This window comes from Parus major, chromosome 1 (assembly GCF_001522545.3).
Source record: "Parus major isolate Abel chromosome 1, Parus_major1.1, whole genome shotgun sequence".
In the NCBI taxonomy this organism is placed as follows: domain Eukaryota; kingdom Metazoa; phylum Chordata; class Aves; order Passeriformes; family Paridae; genus Parus; species Parus major.
The window spans coordinates 88,914,440-88,937,956 of NC_031768.1; the positions used below are offsets into that span (position 1 = coordinate 88,914,440).

The following is a 23,517-nucleotide window of genomic DNA, read 5'->3' on the forward strand; positions in this document are numbered from 1 at the left end:
GACTGGGGTTAACCTCAAGGCAGCAATTGAAATTTTTAGTGTAATGAGAGAAAAAATGCTGTCTGCTTATGCAGGCTGGTGTTATTAATCTAGCCTGCCCTTATGCTGTCAACTATGGTGGGAAATTTCTTTTAGAGTTTTTTGAATGTACCAGTAGAAGAACAGGTACAGTAGAGGCAGTATACACAATTACTTAGTTTCCATCTCAATTTGACAAGGTCTTTCACAAAAGGCTTTTATGGGAATGATATATTTATGGGTGATAGGGTAGGCATTCCTGTGGATCAGGAACCTGGATGGGACAAAAAGCTTGAGTTTTCTTAATGATTTGGAAAAAGGGAGGAGAAGGAGAGGGAGGAGGCAGTGTCTGTAGTCAGCACAAATTTGTTTTGGGTTACTAAGACAAGAAATAATCAGCAAGGAACTTAATTAGGCTAGAGAAACTGCAGAAATCTCAGTAGCAGTAACTTAAAAGGGAAATGGTGTGGGTGAGGACAAGATGGCAAATACATTGCAATGCTGTTACATTAATCAGTGCTGAAGCTGTCTTTGACTGTGTATTTGGTAATGGCTGCTCTGTCTCAAAAGCAAATACCAGGGCAAGAGTTTGGTGAAGGAATTAATTGAATGTGGAAAATCTTACAGGAGGAAAAATTGAAAAAAAGATGTCAGAAGATAATAAAAACAGTGAACCATCCGCATAAAATACTGAAAAATATAGGGAAGATAGTTTATTGCCTTTTCTTGTAATACAGGAGTTTATAGAGAAGTTTGACATTTAGGTGTATAACCTAAGTGACCTCAGATGGAAAGATGATACTTGACTTTTTAAATTTTATTTTTATTTTCTCCTTCCAAAGGGCAATATCAGCAGGTAAATGTTCCTGAAGACCAAGCAGACAAGTTGCTCCTTGCAAGCTGGGGTCTCCCCAAAGCGGTTGTGGACAAATACCACAGTCTGGGGGTAGTGCAGATGTTTGAATGGCAAGCAGAATGCCTGATGCTTGGACAAGTTCTGGAAGGGAAGAACCTCGTTTACTCAGGTATGCAAACATCTGACAAGACATTTACGAGGACTTCTTGATGCTGAAACATTTGGATCTGGCAGCTAGAAAAGTTGAGAACCTTATCTGGAGATGTCTTAATATCTGTCCCATTGCTGTACCTCAAACTTGACTTAATGGTCTCCTTTCCAGATGTGAAGAGGGACTTTTTGCTCCAGTTTCTCTGTTAAAGTTCCTTTAGCAATTGATAATTAAGAGTCAGCTAATGGTGACTCTTTCTTATTACAGACTGCCAGCTAGGAACTGAATGATAACAACAATTGAAGATATACATACTTCTGAGAATATTATTCGCTATTAGTTTTTTTCAGTCCATTTATCATTTCTGATCACGTATGGTGTGTGGGGTGTTTGCACAGAAGGGTAAGTAATGCAGAAAGAGAAGTAGGACTGGTGGACTAGAAATCTGTAGGAAATGACATTTGGTTGTCTAACTTTCATGGGAAAAAGGTTCTGGAGCAGCACTGAAGAACTTAGAAGAGAGGTGGGTGATTTTTAGTCTTCTTGACTCTTTATAGGGGTGACTGCAAATGTGGTTGTGGGTGAGAGACATCAGCTGAAGAGTCCCACCCCAAGTTCTCCAGTAACTACTTTCTGTGCTAGATTTGTGATGCTTGTTCTTTGGATTTATTTTTTAAACTTAAAAAATTAATTAACTACCCCCATTTTTTTTTTTTTTTTCAAGCTCCTACCAGTGCTGGAAAGACTCTTGTTGCAGAATTGCTTATTTTGAAGCGAGTCCTGGAGACTCGTAAGAAAGCTCTTCTCATCCTTCCCTTTGTTTCTGTGGCCAAGGAGAAGAAATGTTACCTGCAGGTAAGTAGCATTCAAGGAGGGTGAGTTTATGGGTAGTAGTTGTTGGGTCACATTTTTTAAACAGAAATGCAAAAACATGGATTTTGGGAGGAAAAAAAAATTCCTGAGTTTTTTCAGAAAGAAGTTGTAGATAATTTAAAACTTGCTCTAAGTTGGAGATAAAAAAAGAAACTTTTAGCCAAAAAGGTAAACTTAGAAAAAATTTATGGAGTCAATTTAAACATTTTATTTCAGCTTTGACTTTTAAACCATTGTTAATTGCATTTATTCACTGGTTTGATAATATACAAAATTTAAATGGAGTTTCAAATGAAACAAAGGGAAGGTGTAAATGTTATCTTAAGGATATAAGTATATTTTAGCTTTCCCTGGGGTATTCCACAACAATTTTGTGCATTTGATTTCACTTTGACTTTGCTATTTTTTTTTTCTGCTAGAATATGGTTATGTCTTGGCTTTCTTGCCCCAGCTATTCAAAAAATAAAATTACAGTGAGAACATTCTTCAAGACATAAATACTTTTTTTTTAAAGACTTCCATATCAAATGTTGTTGCCATTAGGTAATGACAATGACTAAAAGCACATCCAAACCCAGCAGGAATTTTTGTTATAGTTTCTAGCAGTTAAGACAGTTTGGTTGTTCATTAACTTTGATGCTGTCTTAATCTTACAAATTGCTAGGGAATCCTACAAACTAAGCACAGTCTTTGTACTGATTTATAATGGAGACATGTTTTTGCTTTAATCTTGTAAAGCTGGAGGATTATCAGTGCTCTGTTCTGCTACTCCTGGCATGAGGTGTGACCATAGCTCTACATACTTGAACTCATAGGGTGACCTGTGGGGTCCAAATATTTGTATCTTTTGTTAATGCTGTGTGGGATGTATCATAACTTTGGCACTGCAGTAAGGAGACCTGGAAGGGAAGTTACTGTTTCTTGGCTTTCAGTGTGAGATGTGTCATCACTATATTTGGAGTTCCATGTTTGGCTTTTGCTCAGGATTTCTCAAGTGGAAGGTGTCTTTGTACATAAGTCACTGATGTTATAAACTGTCACCCTGTGTGTTCCCTAACATTTTTAATATGAAGTCTTCTTATACAAAGCAATGGTCCTCATATTTTACTCAGTTATGTACACTGTCTTGTAATATGTACTGTGTGGCTTCTGCTTTGGAAATGAAAAATGACAGTGGGAAAAAGAAGTGTCATTAGCTGTCTGAGATATGGCTTTAATCTGATTAGTTGGCATTAAACGTACTATAAATTGTAGATGTAGAGTGCAGGCTTTAATGTGAGGTTCCAGCAGGCATTGGTCAAAATTCAGAGTTGTAACCTTGGCATGATGTTCTGTATCCTTGGAAAACAGGCCTTGTTTCAGGAGGTGGATGTGAGAGTTGAAGGCTACATGGGAAGCATGGCTCCTGCTGGACGTTTCTCTGCTCTGGATGTTGCTGTGTGCACCATTGAGAAAGCCAATGGACTAATCAATAGACTCATAGAAGAAAACAAAATGGACTCACTGGGTAAAATACTACTGCTTGACCATTGTGGGGTTTACATATTCTGAGTACATGTGAAATTATGGGATATTTCAAATTTTCTGAGCTCTGTATGTGACAGACGTACCATATGGGAATATGCAGCAATTTTCTTCTTCCAGAGAACCTCTTATTTGGATTTAGGAGGACAGTCATCTCTGTTCCACGTAGCTCAGCAGCTGGGATGAGTAGGTAGAAGCTGCAGGCTTTAGTTTGTCTCAAATGGATGGCAAGTTGCATTTAACTATGATTCCCATAGCTAGGAACTGTCCTCTAGTTAATAAAACAGAATTAAAGTTCTGAGATAAGTTTGAGTTCAGGAATGTATTATGTTCGTTTGTTTTAGACAGAGATTGTGGAATCTAAGCTCTATCTTCATTTAGCTTGAGGAAGAGAAGGAATTACATTCTGTGCTCATCTGGATCCAGATAAGCGGAATGAATACATAGTGCTCCTCTGGGTAGGCATGGTGACTGGGAGGGCTGTGCTGTTCATTTCTGTCTTGTTTGCTCAAAAACCCTCTGTCCTTGTAACATTGGCTTCTGGGTCACTGTGGCCCTGATGGCCACTAGATAATGAAAGTATTCATTAAGTATTGGGGAAGAGATAAAATCTGAAGAAGTCCAATGTGTCAGTGTACACTTGGAGAGAGAGACGTGCTTTCCTGATCCAATCAGAAGTTTGTTATTCTCTTTTTCTTCTCTTCTCAAGAAAGCTATACCCAGTTGTGTTTTATCCAGCAACCCTTCCCATCTTCACTCTGTCCTGTAACATAGCTGGTTGCTATTTTAAGAATATAAAAATTGCAAAAATAGATGAGGATCGAACTACTCTGAGACCTCCACCTTTGAAACTGCTGTTCTGTGTGCATCTGGTATCATCATATTCTTCTGTGTACCAGAAGAGCTCTTTAGAGAGAAAATGGGAAATAAAACCTTGCAGGTTTTTTCAGAGTGTGAGATCATGGGATAACACGTTCAAGCCTGGATCTATAGGGGCTGAATCACCATGAATGCTTTAGAGACTGGCAGTGGGCTGGAAGATGAGTGGGTGACTGCTGTGCAGCATTTTAAGCTCATTCAAATGAAGACTCCTGCAGTCCAGCTTGATTCTTGAATGTATATCTTCAATCCCTTCACTTGGAGGAAAACCTGTTATTTATTTCAATATATGGCTATTTGGTTTAAGGGTTTTTTTTGCTTGTTTAAACTAGGGTTACTTTGATCCCATGTCACCACACTGTACAACACAAGGCTGACAGTGGGGTCAGGATAAGCAACTTTATGTTTGCTTGTGTGCCTTGGAAGCATACTCAGTATATTGAAATGTGTTGTTTAATGATATCATCTTTCAGAAGCTAGAGACACAGCGAATCCCTCTGGTTGGAACCTCCATTTCATCCCTACATGTTGTTGCACTTTCACAGATGAATGTACTTGAAAAGAGTCATTTAAATATAAGCAGCCAAGTGACTACAAGATTTGAGTTCGAATATGTGTTCTCAATACCGATACCTCCTTAAAGCATCATGTTTTTCTTTCACCATTTGAAAATACCTCTGCTGCAAACCTCCATTTCCCTTATGCCCCAATATGGCCATATAACAGAAATAAGGGTAAAATGCTTTTTTTTTTTTTTCCTTTATATGCTTCTCTCATGTTAATTTTTAAATTAAAATTGATTTTAAAAAGTCATCTTATGTAAGAAATGGACAAGTTTTCTGTTTGGAGGTAAATTTTCATAAAAGCTGTAAAATACGGCTATGAACTGAAAATGCCAGTTTAGCTGTCACCCAAAGCAAGTTTGTCTGAAACTGCAAGATTGTACCTTGTCTTCTAATTAATTCTAATTTTAGACCAGTTTGTAACAAGGGTGTTTTATCTTTTGAGAAGAATTATTGGGAGATGACTGCAATCCTGGCTGGATTCCATCTCAAGCTTGAGCTATTCCTTTTGTTGATGTCAACCCATGCTGATAGCTCACGTTGCCTTTGGAAATCGTTGAAAGAAATTAAAATTCTCTGCTTGCCAGAGCTATCTTTGCTGTATGAAACAGTTAAAAGCAGTGTTGTGTTGCTAATTATTATATAACAGTTTAGAACATCCAGGTACACAGGAGATGATCTTCCTCTTGTTCAGCCTCTTGACACTGATGCTAAAGAAATTTTTAGAAAAATGATTAGAGAAGAATCTGCTGATTTCTCAGTGTGTCAGCTGGGAATGGATTTGTAATGTGGTGTTGTGATACTTGTTTCTTAATTTCAACTTGAAATTAAAATGCTACTAGTTTAATTATATTAAGAAAAAAAAACAAGTCCTCCTTGCTTGTCATTCAGAACCTTTTAGATTTAAACAGGATGGGGAATTAAAACAACCTAGTTATTCTACAGTAAACATGTCTGGTAGCTCTCAGGTACTTTTTAGTAGGTTTTTTTCAACTGTCTTCTAGGGACACACCTAATTTGCAGAGATAAATAGCAGACTGTGTCTAGCCTCATTTTCAGTACCTGTGTAGTATGATGAAGGTCTGAAGTGACTTGTGTGGATTTTACTTTGGTAGGTATCTGATTAAACTCTCCTGTCTCAGCTCTGGAGGAATTCAGACAGATTGTTTTATAGGGAAGCAGGAAGAAGCTTTTTCTAGTAGCTGAACAAATATGTATTTGGTGACCAATGAATTGCCATTTTTTTATAAGCAAGAACAGAATAGAGGAAGTACAGGAAGACAGAGGAGCTGGATGGGTGGGAGTTTGTAAAAGAGGCTGATGAAGCAGTGCAGCACTCTTTTCTAACTTAAGTGGCTTGAAAGAGAAGGAGGGAGAAAACAGACGGAGAGAGAAGGAACATATGTAGGAAGGAGAGAAAAAAAAGAGAAGGAAAAATAACATTGAGACAGATAATATAAGGTCACATTTGCCCTTAAGCTCCTGCTATTTTAGCCACACCACAAAGATATTACATAGCTGCACCAAAGAGGAAAAAAATTCCACAGCAGCTAATGAAGCGTGGTGTCCTCTGTGCCCTGCTTTTTTTGTTTAACCTTCCTTTATCCTACTCCATATCCCTGGGACCCTGTCAGCTGGCCAGAAAGGCTATATACTGCTGCTGGGAGATGTGCAGGAGTGCACTGGGTGCCTGAGTAATAATGGCTCTGTGTTTTCTCCTCAGGGAACACCCTAGTCTGGTCTGTTGTCTCCAGCTGCTGATATTCAGAAGCCTTTTTAGACATTATTCTGTTAGATATTTCTACATACCTTAAAAATTTGATGGAAGTGCTTAACAGATTAAAAAGTCCTTGGCAGGAGGTAGGAGGGCAACAAAGCTGTCATGTATGGATTTTTTTTTCATTAGAAAGCCAAAGGTAAATAGTAGAGCTCATTCAGGTTTGGTTAATGAAAAACAATTTAATAGGAAGTAGACTCTGTCAGTGTAATTACATCTGCTCTTGTTTTTTGTCTGACATTACTGCATTAGTAAAAAAATGATGTTTTTAACTAAGACAGTGATGTTGACAAAATTTTTGACTAGCTCATTTGGGTGCTGGAATTTTCCTTTCCAGGTACTCTGAAGCCTGAGGATTTTTCCTTGCAAGGGGATTACAGTATAGATGGTGCAATACTGTTTTGTGTGGTGTCCAGTCTAACAACTCAACCTATTTATTTTTATTTTATTTTTATTTTATTTTTTAAAAGCTGGTTTTGTGTATGTGTGGTTGTGGTGGATGTGAAATGTCATAACATCGGTCATGATTTGTCTCTGTGAGTGACAGAAAGAAGCCATTGTGGTGTTGGTAAGCATAGATGGATTTGTGAATATAAATTTCAGTCCATTCATGTGGAATGTGAAAGGCTTGAGGCTATTTGTTCTTCATGTGGAGGTTTGTGAGATATGACCTGAGTGCTTTTCTTTATCAGGAGTGGTGGTTGTGGATGAGTTACACATGCTGGGAGACTCTCATCGGGGATATCTGCTGGAACTCCTGCTGACCAAAGTGAGATATGTTACGGAGAAGGTAGCAAAAAGGTGAGTAGACTGAGATGTTTATTTTTTAATGCTAAATAATTGATGACTCTAAGTATTTGTTCTCTGTATGAATGGAAATTTGGGTTAGCTCCAAGGATTTTATGAGAGTGATGACCTGGACTAATTTGTTTATTAAGATCTCACCATAGCACTTTTCAGTGTTCAGTGTTCTATTGCCATTGTAGTTAAACCCTCTTTTCCTCATGGTTTTCTATTTGTGTGCTACCATGGGATTTATCCTCTCAGGAGAAGAAGTAAGGATGATGCTTTCATTTACTTCTTTAGCCTATTTTTTTTTTAAAACTTTGGACTTTTTTAGAACAGTTTCGCTAGCAGATTTTCCCTGCCTAATTTTTCAGTGCTTCATGGAATGGTGTAATTATACTACTGGAATGCTCTGGTGTGGTTGAAGAGTGGGCATGCTGTTAACTTGTGCATGGTGAATTGATCAGAAGACTTAGAGGATATGTCAGTAGTCTGCTTAGTTAGCACTGCTCAGGGTGAGCTCTGCTTTTGCTTAAAACATGGGATAGCCTAGTGGTTGCATGTTTTCTTGCCTTTAGCACAATTGATTTGACACTGGAGAATTGATAAGATGTTTGAGAAGACCTCTAGATGCTTTTAAGAATTCAGTATCTAGATCCTCAGCACCAAATTGTCCAGCTGCTCCATAGTGCCCAAACATAGAAAAAAGGAAATGGAGGAGGTGGTGTAGCCTTAATCTTTATTGGTGGTGTTGAAAGAAGAGTCAAAATCAACTGTTTTCTTAGCACAGAAAGATTTTGCCAGTTTCCTCTGCTGCTTCTTAACTTGTGAGTTGTACCACTGCTGGACTAAGCAGAGACCATCTATTTAGGTCTGGGGGAGCTGCCATTTCTACACTGTCTCTCCACTGGCCATTTCACCCAGTATTTCCCATCATGATTTCCAGGAGCCAGCAGTGTTCTTGATCTAATCACATCTGACTTCTCATATTCTCCCTGTAAATCCTGGAAGCCAGTACACTTTGGTGCAGTGTGAGTGACTTTGCCACTCTTTTTCTCATGGTTTATCAGGTTGCTGCAGCACAGGTGCAGGCCCACCCTCTGCTTTACTCCCCTGCATTGAGGAAGAAGGAAGGAGAAAACTTCCTGCCAAGGGAAAACTTGCCAGGGGAAAAAAATACAGGTGCATCAAAGAATGTCGGTGGAAAGACACAGTGTTTCAGCTTTCACCATGAAGGCATGCTAGGGCCCAGATTCTCCATCTCTCTGTCAGGATCAAGGTGACAGTGGTACCCTGTACCACTTCCTGACATGAAGGTAGAGGCTTCTATTTTTATTTTGGAATCCACTGGATTTCTGGAGCTGAAGACCACATTTTCTCTCAGATGTCCTTCTAAGTCAGTGTTTTGGGTTTTCTTTCCTCTCTGTTATTTAATGAGCTTACATAAAATCTTTAAACACTGTCCAGTCTGGCCAGTTATCAGAATGATCAGTGCCTGTCCCACAGAAGTACACTGAAGTGTGTCTTCACAGCAAGAAAATGTTCTCAGATGGCCATTGCCTGTGTGGGTGTCCATGCTTCTCCCACGAGGCTTTTCCAGACTCCGACAAAATTCTGCAGCAGATTTTTCTCCTCTTTAGTCAACTAGTGTGTTGTAGAGCTGGTATGTTTTTAATCCTTGGAGGTCAAAAGTTGCTTTAAGGAGGAAAAAGTTTCTGTAGGGACAAAAATCTGTAACTTTGATGTGAAGCTGTACTTGCAAATGCTTGAAGAGCTTGGATAACAGAGAGTCTGCCTCTCCCCAACTTCCTTATTTGTATCTCATCAGTGACTGAACTTTTATACTAGAGCTTCTGGGTAATCTTGTTTTCTCTGTTTTGTCTTTGCCAGGATTACCAGGGTATTCTAAGAAAATTCAGGTTATTTCTGGGCTCACAGTGATTTTTTTCAGATTTTTTCATTTTTTAAAATCTTGATTTGTAGCTCAGTGCAATGCAAATAAGTACTTTTCAAACACAAGCTTAGAAGCATAGAAAACCCCCTCTATTATGTGGATGTAAAAGCCTGAATTAAAATCTAAATTTGGGTATCTAAATTAACAGTTTGTGTTGTCAGGTTTGTTAGGAGTCCATTACTTCTCACTGTCTTTAGTGAAAGCTGCTGTTCAGCATTTTAGGAACAGAAGCTACTTGCTTCTTTGCTGTACTTAGGGCTTTGGTTCCCAGATCTAGGAAGACATTAATCTAATGTTATTTGTCCTGGAATGGAAACAAATAAAAGTGTTTTAATTAAGGTATTTAACTTAGAAAGATTGCAATGGAGATTGAGCCTTTCCTTTATTTCCATGTTTTTGTTAGTGGCAAGCTGATCTTTGCATTTGTTTTCAGTCTCTCCAAATATGCAGTCAGTTTATACCTGCTGGCTGCCTAAAGAAGGTAAAGGTTTTTCGGTTCAAATTGATTAAAAGCTGAATTATCTTGTTATCAGTGCATAACCTAATGTGTTTTCTTAGAGCATGGCTTCTTTCTTTGTTAAGAAGTTGAAAAATTAGCTTTGCACTTGAGAAGCTGTAAGAAAGTATATCAAACTGGTTTCTCTGAATTCCATTTTCCTGAACAGTAGCCTGTGTTGTCACTAACTTTCATTTTCTTTTAACCACTTCCAGACACACAAAGAGCACCAGTCGTGGTTTTGATGGGATACAGATAGTAGGCATGAGTGCTACCCTCCCTAACCTGGGGCTCCTGGCCTCATGGTTAGATGCAGAGCTGTACTGTACAGATTTCCGCCCCGTGCCTCTCAAGGAGTGGGTGAAAATTGGCAGCAACATATATGACTCCTCCATGAATTTAGTCCGAGAATTCCAGCCCAAGCTGCAACTGAAGGTAACAAAACTCTGAGCAGTGGCTTTGGGATAACACCTTTTGTAGTTAGTGCTAAAGTTAAAAAGTCAGTTTCTGGTATGTTTTTATTTATTTTTAAATAGATGACATTGACAGCTTCATCGTTTACTTCATAGATTCATGCTCAAACTGAGAATAAAACTGGTATTTTTGTCTTCTACTGACTTAAACAAAAAAAACCCAAAATACACACTCATGAAGGTCTTGAAGATTCTTGAATCTGACTTGAAGACAAAGTTGACTTTGCAGTGATGTTGTTTCTGAGTACTTGACAGGTATAAAAAGTTTATTCTCCCCTTACCCACCACTCTATCTTGTGTGTGGAAATCTACTTTCTTTCATAAATGTAGGTAAGTATTTCCTGCTTAGGCCAAGGAATTTGCATTCATAACTGGGAGAAAGTATTTGTATTAAAATCTGGCAATGAACCTGCTTATGTTCACCTGCTAAATGACTAACTTTGACACTGATTAGAAGGCAGATGTCCATCCTAATTCTTCTGAATCTGTTTTCAGTACTTAGTCCTTTTGCAAGCTTGAAAAGGATATGGAAAGTTAAGGGTAACATACTATAATTATTTCAAAGAACCACATGGGTATAAGTGGGAAATTTGAACTCTCTATTTGTAGGTCCTTTTCTGTAGAGTCTTTGAAGGGTGAATTCTCTCTGCAGTCCTTTGAGCTGCTCTGTGGAATTCTAATGTAGTAGTTGGGCAATATGGGCTGAATGGCAGCAATATTTTGGAATGTTTTCACCCCCTTCTTGCTGTGCACAGACATTCTCTTGTCAGTACCATGGGGGCACAGCAAAGAAAAAATATCCTAGAAACAAAGGAAATGCTTTTCACTGGAGCATTTGGAACTTAGCTTTTATGTGGTCACATTGAGGAGGTGATTCTGCATTTGGATATTTTTAGGGTAGTTGCTTTGGATAGTTACTAAATTAAGCGAGAGAAAGAACTAAACTAGGCTTATGACTCAACGGTTTAAAGGAGTTGGCTTATTTTATAAGACTGGGGGATCTTGGGCTTGAAATCTATCACTGGACCTTCAGACTTCTGTGCCTCAGACTGGACCAATAAAAGGGAACTTGATGACTTCACCACTTCAGATGAATTTGGCTGAATCCTTGCAGAGCAGTTCCTGCCATTGCCCCCCTGTTTTCATTTGCATTTTAGTGCCTTTTATTTTTTGCTGTACGCCTACATTTTTTTCTTCCTCTGTTGGCCTGCTTGCTACAAGAGAATCTGGCATAGCCAAGCATTACAGATCAGTTCAGAGACTCTCTTAGGATCTTAAAACCAAAAAAGCAAGCTGTAAACAGCAGGTTTTTGGCTGAACATCTATATAAGTATCCCTAAAAGCCTTCCACTGTGCTCTGAATACTTGCAGTCTGTGGTCAGCAAGTGCTTGCTGAGTGCATCTTATTGGGGGTGCTTAGACTGCTACAGGTCACACTTTTAGATCAGACATCCAAGTTAACAAATGTTCCCTAGTTAAAATGAAGGGGGTTTTCCTTTGGGGCTCTTTCTAGTTCTTCCCCACTGCTCTTGGCCATGATGTAGAGATTGCAGTGATTTATTTGTGCACTGTGTGGCCTTCATTCAGAAAAATATTTCTGAAAGCAAGATGTGAAACATTACATGTATTCATGGTAGGTCTAAAACTGCCCTCAACAATGTGGTCATACTAGTGCTTGGAGTTCATAGAGTGAGACAGAAACTAAGATAATAGTGCTCCATGTTCTTTGTTTGCTTCTCTTTCTGACCGGAAGTAGAAGATTCCTACTGGGATACAAAAGAAGAACAGCATTTATAAACCTCATTCAATCTGAGAGTGCACTGAAAACATTTTATCTCAATTCAGGGAGACGAAGACCATATTGTGAGCCTGTGTTATGAGACTGTTTGTGGTGGCCATTCAGTCCTGCTCTTCTGTCCCTCCAAGAACTGGTGTGAGAAGCTGGCAGACATCATTGCCAGGGAGTTCTACAGTTTGCAACAAACTGAGAGTAAGAGAAAAGTACTTAATAGAAGACTACAGTATGCACAGTGCCTTTAATGAAAATTAATTTTAGTAGAAACTATAAGAATGCTTTTTCTCTCAAGGTTCTGCAAAAAACTTAGCCCTTGCCCCTGTTGTTGTGGACAGAGAAGGGATCTGTGAGGTCCTGGATCAGTTAAAGCGTTCGATTTCAGGCCTGGATTCTGTGCTCCAGCGTACTTTGCCATGGGGAGTGGCATTTCATCATGCAGGTATTCCTGAATATCTTGGTCTTGAATTCAGTAATGGGTAAGTCATATGGGTTCTTTTTACTGCAGGTATCAGCAATTTACCAGCTGCTTTTTTTAAGCATTTTGTAGCTTATGACTAAATAAGCTTTGAGAATCCCACAGTTACAGGCAAATTTGAAATCCTTTTTTTTGTGGCTGAAGACTTTAATTCACAAATTGTTTTGTTAAATCTTCTTTCTGTTGTGTTGGACAGCAACTTCTAGAATACAATTTACCTGGTCTTTTCTTTGTGAAATGCCTGAAAACAGCATCAGTATTTTCAAGTTGTTCCTAAAGCTGCCAGAGTACTCCAGAGCAATTTTCCTCAGCTTAATATTGAAATAAATGAGTAAATAGAGGCAGTATAGCAATAAAAAGAAAGAACAAACAAGTATGTGCTGTGAACACTTCTGCGTGGATTTTTTATTTCTTACTTAGGTAGGTAATAGAGTATGTCACCTGTTGATTCACTGAGAGAAAAGACTGACTGGGAGAAACAACAGTAGCTATTGCATTGATTATGGAGGAGTAATAATTCCAAATGCTTATAGAATCTGTATTTCTTATATAATGGCCTGAAGCTCTGAAGGTCATGTAGAAAGATACATTCTAAACCTGTAGTAGGAATAATGAAGAAGGAATCCAGGGTCAGGATGGCAGATGAGTAAATCCTAGGTCCCTACTGTTTTCTCATTTTTATTTTATTTCTTTATGTATTCACTTGCAGTGCTTGTAAATATGCAGTAAATAGTTCTTCTTGCTACAATATGTACAAACACCTCAGAAAAGCTCGTATATTACTGTCAGTTGAATAGTGAAAACTTAATGGTGAAATTTTGCTTCACTTACCGGTCAGAAGTTAACTGAGGTAGTGTTGCAAGTCTAGTTCCTAACACTGAACAGTGAACGTTCATCAAGTTTGTTCTTCCCTTGCTGGACAGCAATATTTTTAGCTCTTAAATTCATTCTGGCCATCACAAGGGTTGCTAAAAGCCGCTTCCCCTCAGGCCTGACTTTCGACGAGCGGGACATCATTGAGGGAGCCTTTCGGCAGGGCCTGATCCGAGTGCTGGCAGCGACCTCCACGCTCTCGTCCGGAGTGAACCTGCCCGCGCGCCGCGTCATCATCCGGACACCCACCTTTGGAGGCAGACTGCTGGACATCCTCACCTACAAGCAGATGGCTGGGAGGGCTGGCAGGAAAGGGGTAGACACAGAGGGTAAGCAGAGTCTTTATTGACATTCTGTAGGAGCGATGTTAACTTGATTAAATCCAGGGCAGTACTTTGCAATTAGGGACTAATCATGATGAATTCCTTCGGTATTCTGTATGATTAGGTTAATCAAGATGAATTTGTTTGGTATTAATTTGTTTGGTATTAATGGAGTAAAAGTTGTAATTCCCGGGGGTAGTTTTCACTGCCTGAGACTGACTTTGGTATTTATATGTCAGTTACTTCAGGAACAGGCTGTTTTCTCCTTTGAATTCTTGTTAGCTTCTAAGGCTGTGTTGTTCATTCACCTTAATTCTGTGATCCATGGTCACTTGACTAAAGCATTTAGAGTTTCAGTGAGAAAATTTGCAGTGAACTCTCATCGGACAGGCCTCAAATGTAAGAAATGCATTTAAAGTCTACAACCCTAATTTGACAAACTTCTGTTGTCTGAAATTATGATTTAGATTTATTAAACTTCTGCTAAACTTAGCCATCAATTTTATGGATCTTGAAAGTAGTAATGAGACAGAGACAGGGAAATATGAACAATAGTTCACAGATAATGTGTCACCTTCTTGCATACAGTGGCACTGATTGATGTTCAATAAAATAATCCTGCCCGTTATTTTAACTTGCAATGGAAATTTATCTTTGTGGATGATGTTTGCAAAAAGCCACATTATGCAAGCATAAACATGGTAGAAAATAAGAAGTTCAGCAGATGCAGGAAGTGGGATTTGCCCTCCTGATTGTTTGATTGGTGCTTGCTGGAGCCCAGTGTAAGCAGACTGTTCTTACATTTAGCTTTCTATTTTTGCCTGAGTAGCATAGCAACAGAGCATTTTGCGACCTATATCTCTGTGAGCTCTCCCTATGCGTTCAAGAAAAGGGCAGCTGCATGCTGGATTTCAAAATTTTCCAGACTTTCTCATTTGACTGTTGCTGGCAGGTGTAAAATTACATTATTCCTTGAAGTTTCTTTTTTTTCTCCTTCAAGTAACAATAATTAGTACCCTTTTTGACAGTTCTGATGTGACTGTGTTGTGCACAGTAAGCAGTTGATTTTATGCTGATGAGCTTCATGAATGTACCATTTTTTTCCACTCCACAGAGTCTTTTGGATGAGAACATAAAGCTATGTTGCCAGCTGCTCCTCTGTCACAGAGTAGGGAGACTGGAGGACAGCAACTTCAGCTGGAAAAAAAGCCTTATGTGGATATGAAATTTAGCTGACAGACAGAAGATAAATGCTGTTGGGTTGAATTCCTCCTCCTCTCCCAACATTGTAGTTTTGGATTGTCTTACATTTTGATTTTTTAATTTATTTTTCTTCATTTGATGGAAGTTTAAAAATATAATTTTGGAGAGTGAAATTTGTTTCTTTTGCATTCATCAAAACTAACATTTTCCCAAGGAGAAGTAGGTAAAGCTGAACAAAACCTAGAATTTAGTTGGGCCTTTGTTGATTTTAATAGTTTTATGCCTAGATATCCAGAGCCTTCTGGTGTTTGTCTAGTCTGATGCTAACTGAACCTCTCCTAGTATTTTCCCCTAGTATCTGAAATGTTCAATAATGGATATTGTTCTTTTTTTTTTGTTTATTGTCTACTGGATTGCAGTTATTAGCTTTAAATTATCAGTGGCATCTTGGGAAAGAATACCCCCCAAGGCATGTAAAACTGTCAGATAATTTAGAGCTAAGTGGATACCCATCTTCTGTTACATTTTTTTTAGATATATCACACTGGAAGAGTCAAAGGGAAGTTTTCAGAGGAAATTTCAGGTCACATCAGAACCAAAATACAAAATGAATAGATGTTCTTTATTGCTAAAATAAAAATAAGCTTTTCTTTCACAAAACAATGCTTTACAGGCAGTTTATCTTACCTAATCCCAGTTCTGTCAAAAGTACATGGTCAACAGATATCAAAAGTTTCACCTGTTAGGAAAAAAAAATCCAAGACACATCCTCTGAGCATTATTTCATCCTGTAGTTAATTTATGTAATTATGTTTAAGCTGTATTTCCTTACTCGCCTACACTGCATTTATTTATTCTGTTCATTAAATTTAAGTGCAGTTGTGTTTTCATTACCTCTGGATTTGCTAATTACTGTAGCATTTCCACAGCAACAGTTTTATCCTAAATTAGCATTCCCAGGATCATACTAAGATACCCACTACTAAAATTGCCTTGTGTCCAGACTACATGCATTTAAATCTTAAGAAGTTATCATAAATCTATCGTGATATTTACTGTACAGCTAATCCAAAACTATAGTTTTCCTCTTAGTCAAAGGCATAATTCTTTTATCATTTGTTGGCAAAGCTTGCAAAGTTGCTAAGTTGCAAGGTCTTTATATCTAAGGTCTTCCAGTGATCCAGTTTCTCTCTAATAGAGAAATTTTTCTTTGTGGGAAAAATATCTTTTATGTTACCACTGCATTTTCCATGGCTAAGTTGTACTGTGATCTCATTAAAGGATTTTACCAATTATTTTCATTTTTCTTTCATGGCTCTGGGATGTTTTTCGTCTTCCACAGAGTTTCAGTAGTTAGAGATTAACTTAACAATGTCTGACAGAGAATTCTAAGGTAGGATATATTGAGATATACTTTCAGTGAAAGCCATGCAGGATACTTATGTGTATGTATGTGTAAATGCAGATACATGAACGTTTAGAGGTTGCATGGTTTCCTGGATCAGTAATTTTGGATTTCTGAGTTAGTTATTTCTGGAGTGAAAGCTGATTGACTTAATACAAACTGACAAAATACTGTGCAGCTTTTAGGTTTTCCTCTTACTTTTGAGAATTTTTTCATTTCATTAATGCAATGAAAAAGTCAAATTGATGCCACTGTATATTATAGTTCCCGTCAACTCCAGAACAAGAAACAAGAGAGGTTCAGGAGCAAAGCAGATGCAGAGAGAGGCTGTGGAATCTCCTTAGATGACTTGACAAGACCCAGACTAGTTTAATGTAATTTTGAAGCTTGCTCTGCCTTGGTTCTGATGTACTATGCATCTCTGCAGTTCTTACATAGCAATTCATATGCACTGTTTAAGGTTGCACTTTTTTTTCTCTTCTTTTGTTACTCAGCTTTTTTGAAAATACTTACAGTTTTCCATTCCAATAATATGTCCTTGTTATTGAACTGTGTGCAGCTGTTATAGTGCTAAGATGCAGTACTAAGGTAATTGATTTTGTATTTGTTTTGTTTTTATTTTCTTCTCCAATAGGCGAGAGCATTTTAGTCTGCAAGCCCTCTGAGAGATCAAAAGGTGCTGCTCTGCTTCAGGGATCTCTCAAGCCTGTTTGCAGCTGTTTGCTTAGAAGAGAAGGGGAAGGTGTTGCTTCTAGCATGAAAAGAGCAATACTTGAGGTACAGGACACTCAGAGAGCGATTAGAACTGTGCTTGTTCCCTTGGAGGATGGCTTCTTATGTGACGCCATCAAATGTTTTCTCTGCACTTCTTTTTCATGTGTTTCCTCCTTTGTCAACCCAGTCATCATATTTGGGTCTGCCAGCTTGCTTCAATATTCAGCATTTAGCAGGATGTTTCTCTGCTTGCTGCAGATGGGGATGTGAGCACACTCAAAGAAGCTTTGCTATTGCATTTAGATGTACTCAAGCAGCAGGCAGAACTAAGTGTAATTCTTAAACTTTAGATGTGACCTGACATTCTTAGCTGGAGGATGCTTATAAATTACTGATTCAGTCCTGTAGGCTGAATTGGACCATAATGACATTTGTGGAACCTTGTAGGGTCTCTTACTTACCCCCTCAATTTACCTACTTCTTCTGCAAAGGAATGATGAAAATTTTGTGAATACATTTTTGGTGAGCAAACAGGGGTGGTACCAAATTTGCTTCCTCCTCTCTAGGGTTCCTATAGGAGTAAAAAGGACTGAAAGGCTTTTATTCCACATAGATGAGCTTATATCCTTTTCCAAAGCTACATTTGGGCTTGAACTTAGATACAAGACTCTTTAAATATAATTTGTTTGCTATACTTTTACTGTCTTTTGAAAACTTTAGGGATGTTTAGAACTTAGTTGCCCTTCCATAGATTTTGAATTTCAGCAGACCAATGGAATTTCTAAATGCATGTTTCTAAACATGCATTATTTACAGTTATCTGAAAGGCAGGGATTCCTTTAAAGCAAAACCAAAATCCAAGGTGAACAAGATCACTCTCAATCAGGAAAACAATGATGGGGTACAGCATTCATATTTATTAAGAGAAACCTCCAGTATGCTGAATAGCCTTACAAGAATTCCACCTTCATGATTTGCTTTTTGTATTCACAAAATTGCAATTTGTGTTCTAACATATTTTAATATTTCAGTGTTGTTTAAGAAAAATGCCTCAGGCTAGTCTCAAATCTAAATTGCTGCTATGTGTATGTCCAGTTTCAAAGTAAAATTTTGCAAATCATTCTTTTCCACAGTTTAGTCCTCTTACTTCTACCCAAGATGACTGACTTCTTGCCAAGAAAGTCTTTAAAAGTTGGCTGTTGCTTTGCCTCACATTCCCCTCTCTGGGAAAATGGTTCTTTGAAACTGAGATGATGGATCACTGATTCTCTGATCTGATCTGTGCTACTGCATCTCTGGCAATATGAACATGTAGTTTTCTTCAACAGATCATAGTGGGGGGAGTAGCCAACACTCCAGAGGATGTGCAGACCTACGCCTCTTGCACTCTGCTTGCATCCAGCTTGAAGGAAAGCAAGTGGGAAAATGGGCAAGACAAAGCACCAGCTGGACCTATCGAGGCTTGTGTGGCATGGCTGCTGGAAAATGAATTCATTCAGGTTGTGGACTCTGGCAATGATGTGAAAGGTAAAGCTGGTGTTCTTTCCAGTGATTGATTTGCTAACTGAGTAGATGCTCACTGTAAATTAATAGTAAGGACTTATATGCATTTTTATTTTATTTTAAAGAATTGTGTATCAAAAATTTTCTAGTTTTCTGGAAGGTATCTTGACACCTGCTTTAACATGTTTTGCATGTACATGTTTGTGAAAGGCACATCACATCACCTCTAAGACTGATGCATCCTAGTCTACAAATTCCCAAAATATCTTTAAACAAAGCAAACTTTAACCACAGGACTGGTGCATATTAACTGCAGACTTTGATTTTTGTATTTCTAAAGAAGAGAAAAAAGCTAATTTAGACGTAGGCAAGGCTAAGCCTGTTATTGTTTCAATTTTTCTGTTTTCAGAATGGAGGCATACATTATTTCTTACTGAAAAATCATCTGTGGAAAGTTAGAAATCTCTCAAATGCAGCTCAACCTGAAAATTATTATAAGCTTGCACTGAAATGTTTCTCTATGTAATATATATATTTTTTTAACAGGAAAGATTTATCACCCAACACATCTTGGCTCAGCTACTCTTTCCTCTTCTCTTTCACCAACTGAAGCCATGGAAATCTTTGCTGACCTGCAGCGAGCTATGAAAAGCTTTGTTCTGGAGAATGATCTGCATATTGTCTATTTGGTAGGTTCCTCATCCTGTGTCTTGTATTTTCTACTACCAAAACTAAGAGAAGACAGCACAATGCAAAGTTCTTGACACTCCATGAACACAGATTTGGGTTTTTCTGTGCTTTTCTTAGCTCATCCTTCATGAAGAAAAGCTTCTAAATTGAATGTTCTTCAGAATTGGTGCGTTACCATAGTGTCTATTGTATAGGTAGATGCTGTGTGCCATTTAACCCCATGTTGTCCCTCTTGACTTCCTAAGATTTCAGGACTTAATAAGTTTTGAGCATAAGATTATGGTAATTTTTCTGAGGCACTTGAAATGGATGAAACAGAGATTTTTGTAAGTGTGTTTGGGATCAGCAGACTTAATTTCATATTACTTTTTATTTATTTAATTCATATTACTGGAGGACCAGACAAATGTTGGGCATTTAGTGTCTATTTTGCTTCCAAAAAGCCTCAGAGAGCCACACCACTTTCTTTCTATGGGTGGGCCTTTCATTGTTTCAGTTACAGTGAAATTCATCCCTGATTTAGTTTACTTGCCTGGTGATACTGCCAGGGCTAAGGGAAGGAGTGTGATAAATCTTGTGAGAGAAGTGTCCCAGAGTGTGTCAAGATTTATGAGCACATACACTTGAAAAGCTGAGCACTGCTATTTAAGACCTTGGGAGAGGAAGCCATGAACTTGTGAAGATTAGTGAGGAAGCCAGATGGAGTTGCACTGAACAACTTGGGATTCATGGCTGCCAGAGGCCCATCATGCAATCATCAGCTGAAATCTGACAGTCATCTTTAGCCTTCTCTAAATGGAAGGTGTATTCTCTTTTCCAGGATGATAAATCAAAGGCAGAATATGGGAATCTTGTCTGAAAAGAAGGTTCACTTCAAGAGGAATTTGCTTGCAATTACAAAGCTTGTTTGAGCTGGGAGACAGGGGCAGGCAAGAGTCTGAGGGTACCTGTCTCTGCTTACTGTGTTCAATAACCCAGTTATGGGCTAATACTGGTAGATTTTTTTGGATTTACTGCTGTCCCATATGTACTAATAGCTCTGTTTTAGAAGAACCCATGATATTTTGTTCTGTTTCTGCTAGGTAAAATGAACTCCTTTGTGTTATGCACCGGTGAATTTTTCCCTGTTTGCATCTCCAAAACAGAGAAAAAAAAAAGGATGAAATTTGTTCCTGTTCTGGGGTAGAGGCAGTGATGGCATTATGTTTTATATGCTGTACTTTTTAATTGCAGCAGCTTGTCTAAGGTTATTTTAAGTCATACATTGTTGAACAAAATGTTCTTGAGATTCTCTTCTGTTAACTACTCTAAAACACTTTCTTGCAAGTCTGTTCATTTTCAAGGCCAAAGGTTTATTTCATTTTGTTGCTTTTTTAGTCTTTTTAACTATTGTTCTTCATGTGTTCCTTGTGGGCTACAGGGAGTTTATCTGCTAAAATTCTTTTTAGTTCTTTTAAGTTTGAATCTTTTACTTGTACAAATACAAGACTGAATTCCAAGCCCCCTTGTATTTTAGGAAAGTTGATTAAAACAAATAAGGATTTGCTGGACTAGGAAAATAGGTTTTTTTTAAAAGAAAAAAAACAAACCACAACAAAAGCCCAATAAGCAACAAAAGATAAACCTCCATCTTAATAACTTTTGTTCTTCTCAGCAGATGAAGAGGCATGGATGATTTACAACCACATAAGCATTTAGTATGCTGTGCCATTTCACATTTGTGCCAAACAACTCTTAGTTCTTTCAAAATAATTAATCTTGCTTTATATCATGAAAGATATGAAGACATTTTGTCTCCTCATAGAGAAACTGACTGTGCTGACTAAACATTAACAGAATTTGTTTTATGGCTAAAAAACAATAAAAAAAAAGCTCTGGAGGGCTGTGTTGATAAAAGTCGAGATTTTTTTGTACTCCAGGTAAATGAAAGCTTCAGCAAGTTCTGGCAAAATCTGTGCCCTTCCTGCTTTATCAGATGATGTGGCAGTGGTTAGTGTGTTTACTCGTGGTTTTAAGAGGTTGGTGGATATCTGTAAATTGTGTTAAAAAATAATACAATTTTGTTTTCTTAAAGGACATTGAAGATACAGCTTAAAAATCTTTTAGTGGCTTGGATTTAAAGAATAATCTGACAAAGATTCTAAATTGTTTCATCATACCCACATGAGTCAGATCTCATCAGTACAAATATTAAAGAAACTGGATTAGAAGAGCTTTTACTTTCTTCATGGTACATGCCTGTGACTCAGTGTCTTTACGTAGTGCGTAGGATGCTCTAACCACATTCCCCAGGCTGTAGTTTTGTTTACCCAAAACTCTGTTTAGTTCTGTTTATTTCCTTGAAACAGTTTTTTTTGCATTGTCTTATTTTCTTTAGGTCACCCCAGTGTATGAGGAGTGGACCACAATTGATTGGTACCAGTTTTTCTGCTTATGGGAGAAGCTTCCTGCCTCAATGAAACGCGTGGCTGAGCTGGTGGGAATTGAAGAAGGCTTTCTAGCTCGCTCTGTAAAGGGCAAAATCACAGCTAAAACAGAGAAACAGCACAGACAAATGGCCATCCACAAAAGGTAGCCACAGAATGTGGGTGTGAATGTGCAGAGATTAGAGGCTATAATATTTGTAATGCACAGGCTCTGTGTCTGTCTTCAGGAACTGGCCCTTTTTCTGAGTGAGCTGATAGGTCAGAGAACCTGGTCCTGGTCTGCTCTGGTCCAAGAACACTGGTGGCACAAGATGTTTGTGCTAATGTTTTTGGAAGCCATCCTCTCTGTTTCTTTTGTGTGCTATAATGTATTACTGTTCTGTCCTATGTATCACGGTACATTTTGCCGTGTACTGTAAAGTGCCCCAGATGACAATTTCATTTCTTCATGTTCTTCGAAAACAGGTTTTTCACCAGCCTTGCCCTTCTGGATTTAATCAGTGAGGTTCCTTTACAAGATATGACCAAGAAATATGGCTGTAGTCGTGGTCAGCTTCAATCCTTGCAGCAATCTGCTGCCACTTATGCAGGCAAGTTGTCTGAGCGAAATACCCCAGGAATCTTAAGCTAGGCTGTTTTTATGTGTTTTTTTTGCGGGGGTGGGGGGTGTTTTTTTGTTTTTTTGGCCTTCCAGATTTGGGGCTAAGATAGCCACAGTGTGGTACTAACAGCAAACAGCCTTGTAAAACCACTTATGGATTTACAGCTTAACCTGTGGTTGCTCCTGCTGTGGAACCACAGAGTGTGCAGTGGGAAGGGGGCCAGCTGAGGGGAATCAAGCAGTGAGCAGCATGCTGAGGTCTGTGGAAATCAGCTGTGTACTGTGCAGGAACATAATTTGTTCAATACCTATATATATAGGTGTATATACACCTAATATAGTTCAATAACTATGGAAATTAGTGCAAGTCTCTTCTAAAGCTTTGCTCTATCAGAAAAGAATACCTTTCAGCATTGAGTAAAGTTTGGAGCCTCTAAGATGGGACCTGGCTTTCTTCTGAATGCAAAATTAATTGGCCAGAAGGTATAAGGTTACAGTTTTCAAAACAGAGTGAGTGGCTTCTGGGTCATTTAGCACCAGATCATAGGAGGTCAGACAGCTGCTACCTTTAACTCCCTTAAGAAGGCTGTGTGGGAGTAGAAGTTACAGCCCACCATGAGACCAAGATATTTTTTTTTTCTGTTGCCTAAATCCTTCATTACTCCCTAAGTGGGTTTTCAGTTTTTAAGACAGTTTTAGCTCAACTTGCAAAACCCTCTGTGTGGGTTGCAGTATGAGTCAAAGCCCCAAAATGAAAAGGTCACGCCAACTGATGCAGAGTAGTTTAATTTAATTCTGGTAGTATAAATAACTTTTTTTTTTTTAAACTTTTAGTATAAATAACTTTGTAGCAGTTTCATAATTCTGTATTTCCAGTGTTAATAATTTTCACAGCAGTAATCTGGAAAGTAGAATGAACTATTGATATGACATAGAGATAAGAGATAAGATAAAGGTTGTATTCTATAATCAGTGTAAAATTAGTGAGGGATGCCATGTCCTTCAGTGGTTCCCACAGTCTGTAGATGCAGTCTGTGAGTAAGAAACTGTACTTTTCTGTGCTCTTTTCTTCTCCCATAGTCAGGGGACTGCATAGGATTTGCTACCTTCTATGATGCTCTCAGTAATTGAAATCCTGCAGGCCAAGCTCTGCTTGGAT

The 23,517-nt window shown here is 38.3% G+C and overlaps 1 protein-coding gene across 1 annotated transcript in view; it reads left to right on the forward strand.

Moving 5' to 3' along the window:
* POLQ (DNA polymerase theta) overlaps positions 1–23,517 on the forward strand; it is a 51,368-nt gene that overhangs the window by 2,156 nt on the left and 25,695 nt on the right. The window contains exons 2-14 of the mRNA XM_015624035.2: positions 861–1,043; positions 1,750–1,880; positions 3,249–3,405; positions 7,334–7,442; positions 10,093–10,312; positions 12,196–12,340; positions 12,438–12,584; positions 13,610–13,822; positions 17,059–17,201; positions 18,467–18,665; positions 19,188–19,330; positions 21,709–21,902; positions 22,223–22,347. Coding sequence (XP_015479521.2) covers positions 861–1,043; positions 1,750–1,880; positions 3,249–3,405; positions 7,334–7,442; positions 10,093–10,312; positions 12,196–12,340; positions 12,438–12,584; positions 13,610–13,822; positions 17,059–17,201; positions 18,467–18,665; positions 19,188–19,330; positions 21,709–21,902; positions 22,223–22,347 — 2,109 coding nt within the window. The remainder of the gene's footprint in view (positions 1–860; positions 1,044–1,749; positions 1,881–3,248; positions 3,406–7,333; positions 7,443–10,092; positions 10,313–12,195; positions 12,341–12,437; positions 12,585–13,609; positions 13,823–17,058; positions 17,202–18,466; positions 18,666–19,187; positions 19,331–21,708; positions 21,903–22,222; positions 22,348–23,517) is intronic.